The sequence below is a fragment of the Euwallacea fornicatus genome, chromosome 4 (genome assembly GCF_040115645.1).
Source record: "Euwallacea fornicatus isolate EFF26 chromosome 4, ASM4011564v1, whole genome shotgun sequence".
Lineage (NCBI taxonomy): Eukaryota > Metazoa > Arthropoda > Insecta > Coleoptera > Curculionidae > Euwallacea > Euwallacea fornicatus.
Genome location: NC_089544.1, coordinates 1,517,323 through 1,530,738, shown reverse-complemented (window position 1 = coordinate 1,530,738; position 13,416 = coordinate 1,517,323). Strand labels below are relative to the sequence as shown.

Sequence of the window (13,416 nt, the reverse complement as noted above, 5' to 3'; positions counted from 1 at the left end):
GGAAATTATGAATCACCGATGCCGATGTTAATGAGCTGCGAAGGAACATCGAGACGTCTTTATGGGCAAATATCGGGAGAACCGACGATTTTAAGGGCGCACAGAGCTATGCTTCGAAGGGGCAGGTTACTCGTTATACAAGGCGTTTGATAGAGCTATGGTGGGTTTTCAATGGAAGATAGATGGGCTCATTTTGAATCCATATAACCGTATTTATCCTTTTTCCATCTCCCTATCAAACACCCTGTGTGTTTGCTGGCATCGCGCACGGTTTTTTTGGTCAATTTTAACGAGAGCAAATCCATAATTGTTATATGCCTCGCAATGAAACTAATAAAATATATATATGACTCCCTGATTTATATTACGTAACACACTGTGGAACAGTCTATGCAGCTCACCACACTTGACACTTTTTCTTGGGATTCATGTATGAGCCGCTCGGACACCCGAAATCGTACGAGAACTCTTCGAGATTTTGAAGAGGGCCATTTACCTAGAAACGTTGCTTTAATTGGGAAATTGCCCATCGTAAACTTACCCGGAATTCATTGGGCGAGTGGTAGTATCTGTTCTCTGAATATTTGTGTTGCAAATATTGCAGCTGATATCTCGAACAAAACTGCAAAGCGCTCGAGATCCAAAACAGTTGTCTGGCGTTGTACTTCAGCCCTATAAATGATTATTTTGGGGATCGAGGCAACGCTTCAGATAACAATGAGACCTGGCAATAGAGGGTCTCGCCCGTATTTCCATTCGTGCTCCACAAAGGCGTCGTAAGCCACCTTATATCCGGCTAAATCTGCGATGTCTTCGTCTTTGGTAACAAGGGAATTCGTCTGAATTGAAAAAAGACCGTAATTAGGTCACAAATCATCGAGGCATGCCCAGCTTACCTTCACATTATCCACATCTTTTAATTCGAGTGTCGAGTAATGTGTAGATAAACACTCCAGTTTTTCCATATAGTGTGTCACGCTGGGCGAGGACCACCAATTCAAGAGCCTCTGCTCCGCAGCTTTGGAGGCCGCGACAGTTATTCCTTGAGCTTCCACGAAAATATGGGATATCTGATGGGCCAGTTTGGACCCCAAAAGACCGTAATTCACGTATCCTGGTCGGTTTTTGTGGTAGTAAATGCCTCGAAAGAGCGCCAACGGGAACTCTAAAGGGGAGACCTGTACGTCATTTATAATGCGACTGAGAACGGGACTTACTAAGGAGATTGTCACGTGCTGAATATATGACCTTTTGCCCGCTGAGGAAAGTTTGGGTTTTAATCCAGTCATCGATCACTGGCTGTCGCAGTTTTGCGAAATATAAATTCCAGCCGATTAGGTCCAGGTCCAGTACCGCCTTCAATATGTTAGCTTCTTCAATTTTCACCTGCGGGAGTTTTACTGTCAGGAAAATCGCCGTTTGCAGACCTCAAATACGCACCGAGTTATAAACAGAACTGTCGTAAATCACCCCAAGAACCTCCGAATCGGAATAAATTTTCTCCCTACTGGTGATCAACATCTTCAATATTTTTCGTTTGGTTTCGTCGTCTAACCAATCGGCCATCAGGAGATTTTTCCGGAACTGATATTTCACAAATCGTATGAGATCAGTAACGTTTCTCCTGGTGTCCTCATCAAAATGCCTTCCTATGTACTCAATGTTAATGGCTGAGCTCAATCTGCAGGAATAGAGTCTATCATAAGGAAAAGAGCTGCGGTGACTAATGATACCTCTGCCTGGTTGCTTCAACGCACATGCTCCATCGGGGCTTCCTATAGAATTGTCCATTAATTTTTCTTAGATACTCATAGGCTTTGTCCAGTACTTTCGAGGGGAGGTAATTGATTACTGATTGGACAATTTGCCATCCCATAAAATTCGCAATAATCCTAAAGCAAACGTTACGTCCAGTGTCTATTCCAACAGGACCGTCGAATTACTTCGAGAGCCAGATGATATTGTAATAAAATATACAGGGTGTAAAAAATAATCATGGCCATATTTCAGGAAGCAATAGTACTCTGCAAAATACCAACAAACTGCAAATAGATCCGTGGTCAAAAACGCACCCTTTTGACAGACAGGGCGGCAAAGTTTCACAACTTTCTAATATTTTGCGTTTTTCTCCTATATGCCTTTTAAATTTCGTCCACCTATTTTCGTTGAGACTCTTTTGGGGCACGTACTATTTTATGCTTTATCATTTTTTTGGAACACCCTGTGTAAATTCAAATACCAAATTTAATCGCGCACCTTTTGTTGGTTCTACTGAGCAGGAGTTGTAATTTTTGAAGATAGATTGGTTCAGAAATATTAATTAATTCGTCCAACTGTAATTGTGCGGATCCAGCCAGCAGACCTTCCAGGAATTCTATCCAGTGAATTGTGTGGAAATCGCTTTGCAAATCTGAAAGACTATATAACCTGTACAGACAAGTTTTGTTCGATTTGATCGATTCCTCGGATATCTAAAAAATTAACAGTTTCAGCTGAAACAGCTTTGGAAGCAAATGCTCTTAGTACCTTCCCCAACTTCAGGAGAAAATTCAGGACTTCACTCATGTCTTTCCTCACATTCACCACTTTAACATAAAACTGCGACGTCACGTCCACCATATAATCAAGATACGTAATCTTGGCGTTTGTGTTTAGCTCAGAGGGGCTGTAAAATCTGTCGTGAATCTGCAGCAAACAATATTAAAACATACATGAACTTTTTATGAACGCTTTACCCCCAAAATGTATCTGTCAGGTCTCTCTCTGTCCACCTCAACCGTAACGTTAAAGAAAAAGTCGAAATTCGCGCCGAAAGCCCTTAAATTTCGGATTGCTCTCGTCCACTCGAAATTGTCCGGATTCCAATCTTCCACCAAAATTGGCCAGCCGCCCATTAGATTGAAAAGCTCCAAAACTCGGTGGAGGCCACCCATGTCGATGGCTCTTTCGCTCATGCAGGCTCGGTAAAATCTCTTTGCTAATTTGAACGATGGAAGATCTTCTGCTAATATTTCTTCTTCCAACATGTTCCTGGAACAAATAACACGTCCAGTATTAGAATTTTGCGGAAGCTCTCCTTATTTAACATCTGCTTGAATCTTACTTAATGTCTGCTTGAATTTCTTCCTCCATAGCAGCTTTTACGGAATATATGTTGTAGGTGTCCTCGTAAGAAATATTCTGCAGAAACGTGCCACAAGCGAAGCGGTAAAAATCATCGCAAGGTTTATGTCCCTCATCGATAAATTTTAGTATTTCCATAGTCGTGGCTTGGCATTGAGAAGTTTTGCAGATTACTAATAGATCTGAAGTTGAAAAGCGAATTTATCATGTTTTTGGTTTTTCAAAAAGAAGGTGAAAAAAAGTAATCTTATTTACTTTTGTAAGCTTCTCCTTACCGGAAAAAAAGTGAAAATATACCCCCAATGAGATAAAAGCGAACACTGTCAAGACTACGAAGCAGCAGCACCCCTTTTTCTCGTTCTTAGTCCTGGTCTGCCACCAATTTTTTATTCTCCCCTGTTGTCTGCTTCTCAGATTCACATCACTAAAATGGGGAGTTTTAAAATTTCAACATAGATCATTTCAGGGAGCAACAAAATTTTCTACCCGTTTTCCATATTTTCATTATCGCTCATTTTCTATTGTGAGAGAAAGCACTCAAGCGTTAGCAATTAATAATTTTTACACGGCAGTTAACACAAAGACATCAAACACCACTAAGCCCATCCCAACATTTATTAGTGCAGTAATTTGGACTTAAAATGCTGCTGGCATTGTGGGCGGATGACCAATGTTAAGGGTCATTTGTTAATTCCCTTAATTGATAAGACTTATAAAGTTATTAACAAACTTACGCAATGGCGAAGCAAGTATATAGTTTCCACTTATCCAATAATGTTACTGCAGGAGATTCTTGTTGCACGTTGTAATATTGGAATAATTAATTTAGTGAAAGGTTTTAACTTTTTTAAAGTAAAATTATTTATTAATTGAAGTAAATTAAAATGTAATTAATTACATAAATAATTAAGTTTACATTGTTTAAATAAAATTTTAAAAGGCCTGTACCACGCGACGCCTGTAGGATGTTCATATACAGGCAAAAAGTTTTTCTAGGTATTCTGAAATGCATATATGAGGTGGCGTAAAATGAAGTTACGAATGGTCTATCAATTATCGACTTTGTTATAATAAATCACTAAGGTGAGCTTTGGTGCGCGCTGTCTTAATCTCGATTTCTACACGTTGCGTAGTAGATCCGATTAGCCCGCTCTACCATACAACGTTGTCACTTTATGGCTTTGACTTAACATTTGTTAGTTGCAACAAGGCAAATTTGATAGGTATTCGAATGTCATGACAATTGACAAATATTATTTTGCTTACATCAATAAACAAGCTATAAAAAATCCATAAATAAATAAGATTTTAAAAATTTATCTTTGACTCTATTGCATAGTAATTAATATCGTTTTTCAAATTGATACTAGAAAAAAATGGCAGCTTTCAGTCGCACTGGACTTCACACATAGGCATGAAACGGCGTGATCGCCACTTTAGGAAAGTTCTATATTTAGGTTACTACAAGTCTTCTAGTCCAGAACTAAATGAATACAGATAAAAAACACAATGTATATGACGAAGATACAGGGGATAGTGTAGACGAATCATGTCGACACTTACTATAAACTTGGAGATAGGACACAATGCTAGCTTGAGAGAAAAAATCACATCTGAAGGGTACACACACGATTGGGACGTGTTTGTCAGGGGCCCTAATAATACTGAAATCAGACATTTTGTGGAGAAGGTCGTATTTCATTTACATGAAACGTTCGAGAACCCAAAAAGAGGTATTTTTTTAATATACTTATCGACATAAGACAATTCAGTAGCATTATGAGTGGCTTGATAAAATGCAACAATGAGGTTGCTGGAAATATCTCAAAAGACGTTCATGGTCATTCAGTTGGTCACCCATTAGAAAGTTCAGCTATGACAGTGGAGTCTTTATTAGAAAAAGAGCCTTAATCTTTTTTGGCATTTGGTCAGGTTATGCATAACACTGTCCAATTATCTATTATATTCAAATTGATTAAATATACTGGAAGTGAAATTTCAATTATAAGATAAAATTTAAGTAGAAACACTTATTTTATTGATAATTGAATAATTTACTACTTCGTCGCATGTTTTAAATAAATAAAAAATCACTATACATTCTCTTTCAGTCTTAAAGGAGCCTCCATACATAGTAAAAACATCTGGATATGCTGGCTTTAATTTGCCCATTTATATCTACTTAAAGAACAATCAAGAGCCAAGGAAAATCCAGTATACTTATGATCTTCAGCTACAACCTAGTGGCCCTCCATTGCATGTTGTTCAGAAGGAAAAGTACACATTTTATTCAGTTAGTGAAGATTTTCGGAACAAGTTGCTGAAAGGGGGAGCTGTGGTAAGTTGTTTCATTTTCATGCCATGTTTGCTTTAAAAACTGCAGAGTAAGCTGCATTTGGAAAAGATTTAAGATAGTCATGCTATTGTGTCAAATTTCTAACAACACCTTGTATTGTATCAAAAGTAAATTAACAAAGTATTCATAGACACCAAATGTGCTCTCAGTTTTGGGGAAGTAGTAGAACCTGACTACTTAGTCCCTAACACTGAGAGGTCTTAACATCCATTTAATAGGTGTATAGTTGTTACATCATAATGAAAGTGTTTAACAATGTGTTTTGTTTTATAGTTTTAAATATTGCTGCACTCAGCAGCATTGTTTTCGCAATAGCAGATATTTACTTGATTACTCCTGAGAAAATATAGACTTTTTAGTATCACATGTCGCATTAATGTTAAACAATTTGGTCTCAGTTTTACCTGATAGAAAGCTAATGATGTTAATGTTTCTGTAACCTGCATTTTTGCCTTTATCACTTTTATAACCAGTTGCTTGTTTTTAAATTGGCTTATGCCAACATTGCCAAGCAAAGTACCTACCTATTAAATGTTTTGAGTTTTTCATAGGTAACTGATAATTTATTTAACAGCAATTTTTTTTTTGGACATTTACCTACTTAACATGTGTTATTGATTATTTTTAATAATTATCATTGCATTGTTTCTTCCTCTGTATTCAAATAATAAATTTAATTTTCTCCTTGACTAACAGGTTTGCTAGATATGTAACTTAATTGAATAAAGCGTCGGTTTTTGGAAAGCTTGTTTCTTTGCTAAATCAGTTTGAATGTTATATTTTAAAATTATTAAGTATTTATGATGTATAGGGGAATATAGTGGGTCCAACAAAAAGCCTTATTTTATTTTCCAGTTAAAAATAATTTTAATTTATCTTTTCCGCATGCAATATTTCACGTTTTAGGTATCATCATCTTTGAATGCGGGAAGCTCGTCATCAGTTTCTACACCCAAGCCAGAAGAGAAGTCCCAAATGACTAGCAAACCAAAATTGAGTGGTTCTGACCAACTTAGAAAGTACAAATTAAAACCGGAAGAACCGAAAACTGACCAGTTTACGGATTTATTCGGTACTGCTTTGTTAGAGACTTCCTAAAATCTTTTTGTTTACATTTTACCTTCAGGTGAACCTATTACTAAGCGAAGTCAGGTAACTGAAGTTTCCAAGAATAAAGAGTTCACAAAACCAGTGGTTAAGAATAGTGATAAAGATAAAGGAGACAAAATCTCAGGTATTCTGTAAGATAGCTAACTTTCTGTGTGATAGTTGTTTTGAAAATTCTCTAGGCAAAGATAAAAGTAAAACTAAGAGTCCCCATAAAGATAAAGAAAGGGATAAAGAGAGAGATAAAGAAAAATCTCGAGATAAAGAGAAAGAGAAACAAACTGATAGTACCAGTAATGATAAGAAGTCCAAAGATGATAAAAAGGAGAAGAAAGACAGAGAGTCAAGTAAAAAGGACAAGAAAGATCGAAGAGATCGTGATAAGGAGAAGGAAAAGGAAAAAGACAAAAGTCCAACTCCCAGAATAAGAAGTCCCAGTCCTAAAAGGTGATTTAAACAAGAACCGTTGATCCAATTCCTTTTTTCAGGCATTTTGGGAAATCAATGTTGTCTTTGATTTTTCCTTTTAAAAGTAGACAAAGTCATATTTGTGATATTTTTAGATCACCCAAACGACCAAGAAGTCCTACTCCTATAAAAGTAGATAAGAAAGAGACGTCAAAAGAGAAAGATAAAGAGTCCAAAGACAGAGATAAAGAGAGAGAAAAGAAAATAAAGAGGCATAAAGTAAGTATAGATCCATGGTTTTAATGTTTATTTATTCGTAATATGATTTACTTTTTATAGGAGAAAGAAAGTAAACATAGAGACAAAGAGAAAGATAAGGATCGTGACCGCGAAAAATCGGCTGATCATAGTAAAGACTATAAAAATCGGGAAAATAAAAGTATCAAAGATAAAGAGAAAGAAAACAGTAGCAGTAATAGTACCCTTAACAATTCAAGTAAGGAGAGAGATAGAGACGCTAGTCCGATGGTTAATACTCAATCTCAGAAGCTGGAGAAGAAGGAGAAAGTAAGAGAAAGGGATATTAAGGATGTAGAAAAAGCAGAAGAAAATAAAGCCAAAGAGAAAGAAAAGGAGAGGCCGGAAGACAAACCAAAACACAAGCATAAGAAAAAGGATAAGGATCGCAAGGAAAAGAAAGAAAAAGACAGGGAAGAGAAATCTTATAAGAAAGAAAAGGAAGATAAGAAACAAGAGAAAGAAAAAACTATTGCAGTGAGCACATTAAAAGAACCGTCCTCTAAAGAACGGTAAGAAAACGAATATTAAAATAAATTCTTTTTATGCAGGGATACATTTACTAGGAATACGTTTCATATTTTATTTTATTCAAGTATTTGAGTATTTCAGGGACAAGACAAATAATTTGTTTGGAAACAGCCCTAAAAGCGAGCCTCCTCCAAGCCCTCTCGAAGATGTAGAAATGACAACGGCGTCCCATTTGATCGATGACGACTCGTCAAATGCCTCAAAAGTTAGTAGTAGGGAACTTAGCCCCATTCATGAACCGCCACCTCCACTAAGGGTAAATTTTCACTAATTTTTTAAGGGTTGTAAAACATTTTTTACTTCAAACAGTCTCCGTCGCCGCCTCCCATAGAAGAGCCGATAAAAAAACCTTCAACTCCAGAAGAGGCCAAAAAGTCCCGAGATAGTACGACGAACAAAAAGAAAGAGAGGAAGGAGAGAAAGAAAGACAAGAACAAAGGTGAGAAAGACCACAAGAGGAAGAGAAAACTTGAGTCGGATCCACAGGTAACTTAATAAACTACTTTAAAGTATCTAAGGTATTTAGGACATATTTATATTTTGCTTCAGACTGAAATAGAGGAAACTCCGGCTAAAATTGAAAAGAAGGAAGAGGATACCAACAATAATTCGGACGATGAACATAGAGTTTCGAGTACGGAAGATGCAAAACCAATTCCGTTCACTGATGGTGTAAGTACTCTCAAAAATATGTATTTATTATTTACTTATTTAACAAACTTTCCGTTTTTATCAGACCGACGATTACATGAACATCCTCAAAGGCCTCCAAGCAAAAATAATGGGGCTAAAGGATCACTCGAATTTGCAAAAAGTCGTGCAACTCATAGCCGCAACGGGAAGGTATGAAGTTTCGGCTCATACGTTCGATTTCGACTTGTGCCTCCTCGACCGATCGACGGTCATGCAGCTACAGGATTTTTTCTCAAGCATAAATTGACCAGCAGTATAAATTACGGTAATATAAACTTTATATAAGTGCGCCAGTGCCAGGCATTTGACGTCTTACTTTAAGTTAGGATTAGAGTAGATTTTAATACTTGCCAGGGGATAATTTTAAAAATGATCTCATCGAGTAAGGCGATGTAAATAGCGATACCATGGTCATGGTTTTGAAGGGTTTAAAACCTATTTTGTATTATTGATGGGATGGGTATCGATCGTAAAATGTTTCAGAAAGCATTTGATTCTAGATATAATATTTATTTATGAAATAAGTACGTAATGTAAGGTTTTATGCTACGAATCAGTTCATATGCAAAAAGCCTATAATTGGATGAGTCGAATGAAACTTCATTACGTACGCGTTTCATACAACGTTTTATGTCCGATTTTATGTTAACATATGAATAATTTCAATTTTATGGTCAAAGTTAAAATACATTAATTACCTACTGATGAAAGCTTATGTTCGTTGGCCAAAATTCAGTACTTGTCAACTTCACAGAAATCACATATGTTTCCTACTTTCTGCTTATGATAAATCCATCTGCTTTATTGTACTAGGACTATAATTAATAGCTTCATGGTCGCAAAACAGTATCATGAAAAGGTCTAAATAATCAAATCGGACATAATACAATTTTGTGATGTCCCCAACTTGATGTAGTTTGAGGAACTGGTGATTGCTGATTTGAATACAAGATGTATGCTCACCTACTTTTGTTGGTTAGCATGTAAACCTGATCTTGGTTTGTGCCGTTACCAGTCCCAAGAAAATATTGTAGAGCTTTTGAAATAAATACAGAGTAATTCGTATATTATGTTGGTTTTGAGATCGACCATTTTTAAAATGGCTATTCACATTACATCACAGCAAGACAATTTACGATGTTTACTCTGTATTAATTTTTAAAACTTATTCTATACTTTCCGTGCAATAGTAATACATGTATCCCTACTTGAACAACTTACGCAACCTCTATGGGTTTCCGACAATTTTATTATTTAACATTGCCCCCTCTTCTGCTGACTGCTGTATAGCTTACTTATGTATAGTTTTCATTACGATTACTTATAGTTTACATTTCAACTTAAATTTTATTACAGCGACTAAATTTCAGTTATGAAAATATGTGGTAAAGGAACGTGTGCTGCATAAATCTGCGTTTTAAACTTCAAGTTTAGTCATTGTAACAAGCGTTCAACAATAATCGGGAAGTCTAAGTAGGTCGGTGACTGAAGACATGTCGCGTAGCTTCAACTATTCTTATATTGTGGTGAAAGTAACATCTTCTCAGGAGGAGGAGTGCAAATATTTTCTAAATATTTAAAAAATAACATAGAAATTTTTTACTTGAACGTCTTTTAGTTTTAAGCGTACTCAAAAATTGTGTGGTGGACACCACTATTGTTCCCTTTTCTATTCCAATCTAAATACTGCTTTTTGAAATCGATACCTTAGTATAGCATAAGCTGAAAATAATGTCGTTTTATCTCATTTCGACAAAATGAGAAAGAATAACAGAAACTCCCAACGTTTTAGCTGGGTTCACGTGGTACCTAACGCATAGCATGAAGAGAATCTTGACTTTATGGTGACCTCTATTGTCGTTTAAAGGTTAATTCTCACAATACATTTCGTTCCCATTCCACATCCGCACCAATGTGTCTCTATAACACTACTGAGAATAAATCTTTTACGTCGCATAACATATGCATAACACAGACAGCTTATATCTCCTTAGCATTGTCTGCATTTCCTATGGCTTAAGTTATGTGTTGTGTATTATATAAAACCAGCATAACTTCTAGATTCTTGAGCTTAGATCACACAGTTGGCATAGTTCTTTTGGCAACAGGTTCTTGAGAGCGTTATTCATTCATATTGATGGTTTATAAAAATATACAGGGTCCTGCAATGATGCGTCCGCCTTCGATAGATCGAAAACTACTAGCTCCCATCTAAAAGTAAAGATAGAAAAATGTCAAAGGTATTGCCTATTATGCCCAATGATCAAAGCAACGATGAATTGGTCAATTTCCGCTGATACCGATCCGGATGCAATACTCAGTCAGGTTAGACTTTTTTTTATTTATTTATTTATTTATTTGTATATGGTTCATAGTCGTGGGAAAATTAATGTACTTAATTCTCAAGAAAGCGTCTTAACGTTCTCGTTACCGTTTTCTTTTTTAGTCCTCGTACATCATTTCACGCTTGCACGTTAAGAGTTGCTTTCTTAGCTTGTACCTTATAATGTATTAGATTATGAGACCTATAGTGTCCTTACTCGTAAATTGTGTACAATGCTTTTCCTATGACTAAGTGCTTGTTCAAAATAAATCCATTGAAATCTAATTTCTGGTGATATTCGAAGATACCATTTGTTTGTTTGTGTTACGAAATCTTGATTCATAACACGTGGTTATTACAGTAACGCCAATCAGCGCGAATGACATAGTAACTGTGCGCAATAAGTATCCAGGTTCATTAGACGCCCCTGCGTGTAGCCTCTGATTTTGTACTCTAGGGCATTCTAACGTTTCTTAAAATTTATTTGCTGCTTCATTCAATCAGCTTGCAATGAATTATCATTTTTCGCGTTTGTTGTCTCATAGTCCAGGGACTGAACTTTAAAGTCTTCATGGCAATAACAAATACGCACCCTCTCTGTCACATAGTCCAACACTCAATAGAGCGCTGCTACAGTATTATTCCTTGGATTGTTCATTTAACCTTTAACCGTGATCCTGAGAACGATTTACTATGGTACTGCTGGCAGTACGTAGAAATTAACAGCAGAAGTATCTGCTAAAAAGTTGGTGCGTAACTGATAAAAAATCATTTTTCTCGTCTTTTCATGTAAACCACATGATTTTTTTAGCATGTTCGAAACAGATTCGCTTCTCGCACCCTCAGCATGCATAAAGTCTTTATCTCTATCTTTGGGGCACATGTAACACGTTTTCTTGTTTTGCAGTCGTTCATCCTTCTGATCCGATTTTCCCTCGGGAACGTCTAGCACCGGCAACAGGCACTCCATACGACTTTTGAATTCTTTCGGTAAGAGAGCGTTATTTATACAGGGTGTCCCAGAAACACAAATATAGCGCACTATCGATTGAAAAAATATAACAATTCAGCTAATTATGCCTAAAAAAAAAATTGCTCGTTTTCATTTTACAGAGTATTTAAGAAGTTTTATTCTGTACAAGTCTGAAATTACCCCTTTGGGACTTTTTCGGTACGATAAATTCATTTCAATTTCCGCTTCAGGCCAGCTAATATGCGGCCTCAGATGCGCGTTGCACAGGCATGAGGAAACAACTTTTTTTATCATTATTTATATTTCTCTGCGTTGAAACTTGAATATTTTTACGAATTCTTATACTCGGAACTCTTCTACATCAAAAATTCGTATCTCTAACCGTTACCGAGAAATTTTCAATTAAGTCCTTCGGTGCGCTGCCTAAGGTGTTCATCACCTGCAACAAAGTAAACCTTGAAAACAGTAAAATGTCACACGGGCGCTTTTTTTGACATTTTTACTGACGTTTGACATAACTGTACCAACGAACAGTCTGTTTTACTAGTGTCTCAAGTAAATTGTGTGATAAATTCTTACGAACGCCTCAACGCATTGAATTCACTAATATTGAGATGAGAAATGTGGTTTGTGATTATAAAGAAATCAATTTTCGAAGTTGCGCTGCTGAACGACACCTGCGATTATGTCATGATGGTACGCAACCAGATAGAACACGGCAGATGGCGCTGGCAGAATATATTTCTGCAGGCCCTACATCTTTTTTCGATTTCTACCAGTGTTTAAATCGCTGGTTACGTTACCACTTTCATCTTAATGTCGAAACCGCACCATTTTACCAAAACTCTACTATGACTTCGCACTTTGTTGAACGTTCAATGATTGTATTTATTTAAAATGTCTATTGCAAAGGAAGGATCTTCAACAAAATGTTATGACTATATACTGCCGGTATGAGTGTTATCCTGTTAGTAATTGTTTATTTTATTTTATTTTTTTTCAGTTAAGCGTAATAGGCAGGTCTGCACTTATCCACTTTTTATTTGTAGAATGTTGTAGTTCGGGGGTTCGTACGAATTTGAATTTTTATTAGTTTCTTCCTGTAGAACCAACTTTTTTTTTTAATTTCGTTTACACAATTTTTTTATGCATATAACCATATGGCAATTTATAGCATTTTCTTATGTCTGAATATAGTTTAATTTTCTTGTGGACTTCCCTATTATGCTTCTCGATGTAAGTTATCATACACGTAATTATCATAGCGATCGACTTATTTGTATAGGTACACGCTAATTTGCAGTAAACATCACAATTGTGATTAGGTTTTATTGTTATTTCAATATATTGTTATGATTTTACAACTCCCAAGGATTTTCATATGTTTTTTTAACGCCTAGTAGATTCAGTAGGTTGTATGTGTGATACTCCAGGAGAGTACACCCTGGAAGAGGGATTCTTCATTTTGCGTTTGAACAAGTGAGTATCAATTTTATTACGTACAGGGTGTTTGCTCTTGCCTCATAGCGTTGAAACATGATTCAATATTCGATCGCAGAGCTGTGAAATCTCATGGTAGTCGTCGAGCATATTACCGGCCCCTCT

The 13,416-nt window shown here is 36.3% G+C and overlaps 2 protein-coding genes across 8 annotated transcripts; one reads left to right on the top strand and one right to left on the bottom strand.

The window, feature by feature from the left end:
* Positions 1 to 296: 296 nt before the first annotated feature.
* Positions 297 to 3,751, bottom strand: LOC136351021 (neprilysin-2-like). The gene is made up of 13 exons (XM_066303250.1): positions 3,610 to 3,751; positions 3,399 to 3,547; positions 3,104 to 3,305; positions 2,736 to 3,030; positions 2,527 to 2,685; positions 2,257 to 2,471; positions 1,734 to 1,892; positions 1,441 to 1,681; positions 1,218 to 1,386; positions 897 to 1,165; positions 725 to 839; positions 542 to 672; positions 297 to 496 (listed from the first exon to the last, which is right to left on the bottom strand). Exons 1-13 carry the CDS (start codon positions 3,636 to 3,638, stop codon positions 398 to 400), a joined length of 2,232 nt encoding a protein of 743 aa, XP_066159347.1. The 5' UTR covers positions 3,639 to 3,751; the 3' UTR covers positions 297 to 397.
* Positions 3,752 to 4,394: 643 nt separating this feature from the next.
* Positions 4,395 to 13,185, top strand: LOC136338683 (protein AF-9-like). 7 transcript variants are annotated; one of them, XR_010732005.1, is made up of 13 exons: positions 4,395 to 4,856; positions 5,235 to 5,461; positions 6,386 to 6,551; positions 6,606 to 6,713; positions 6,769 to 7,033; positions 7,150 to 7,273; positions 7,334 to 7,803; positions 7,904 to 8,078; positions 8,132 to 8,308; positions 8,372 to 8,494; positions 8,559 to 8,780; positions 11,746 to 11,828; positions 12,815 to 13,185. XR_010732005.1 is itself a non-coding variant. In XM_066281303.1 (12 exons), exons 1-11 carry the CDS (start codon positions 4,673 to 4,675, stop codon positions 8,760 to 8,762), a joined length of 2,223 nt encoding a protein of 740 aa, XP_066137400.1. In that variant the 5' UTR covers positions 4,395 to 4,672; the 3' UTR covers positions 8,763 to 8,780; positions 11,746 to 13,185. The 7 variants fall into 7 exon arrangements, 3 of the variants coding, with proteins under 3 accessions (XP_066137400.1, XP_066137399.1, XP_066137397.1); XR_010732004.1 differs by having other exon boundaries at positions 8,559 to 10,840; XR_010732002.1 differs by having other exon boundaries at positions 8,559 to 10,840; positions 11,746 to 13,185.
* Positions 13,186 to 13,416: the final 231 nt, after the last annotated feature.

Bases quoted from the DNA above. Each gene is read 5' to 3' on its own strand.
- LOC136351021 (XM_066303250.1), bottom strand. From the start codon at position 3,638: ATGAGCGATAATGAAAATATGGAAAACGG. The intron at 2,686-2,735 runs GTAAAGCGTTCA...TGTTTGCTGCAG, and splicing joins CTGACAGATACATTTTGGGG to ATTCACGACAGATTTTACAG. The intron at 1,682-1,733 runs GTATCATTAGTC...CTATTCCTGCAG, and splicing joins GTTGAAGCAACCAGGCAGAG to ATTGAGCTCAGCCATTAACA.
- LOC136338683 (XM_066281303.1), top strand. From the start codon at position 4,673: ATGTCGACACTTACTATAAACTTGGAGATAGGACACAATGCTAGCTTG. The intron at 6,552-6,605 runs GTACTGCTTTGT...TTTTACCTTCAG, and splicing joins CCAGTTTACGGATTTATTCG to GTGAACCTATTACTAAGCGA. The intron at 8,309-8,371 runs GTAACTTAATAA...ATTTTGCTTCAG, and splicing joins AACTTGAGTCGGATCCACAG to ACTGAAATAGAGGAAACTCC.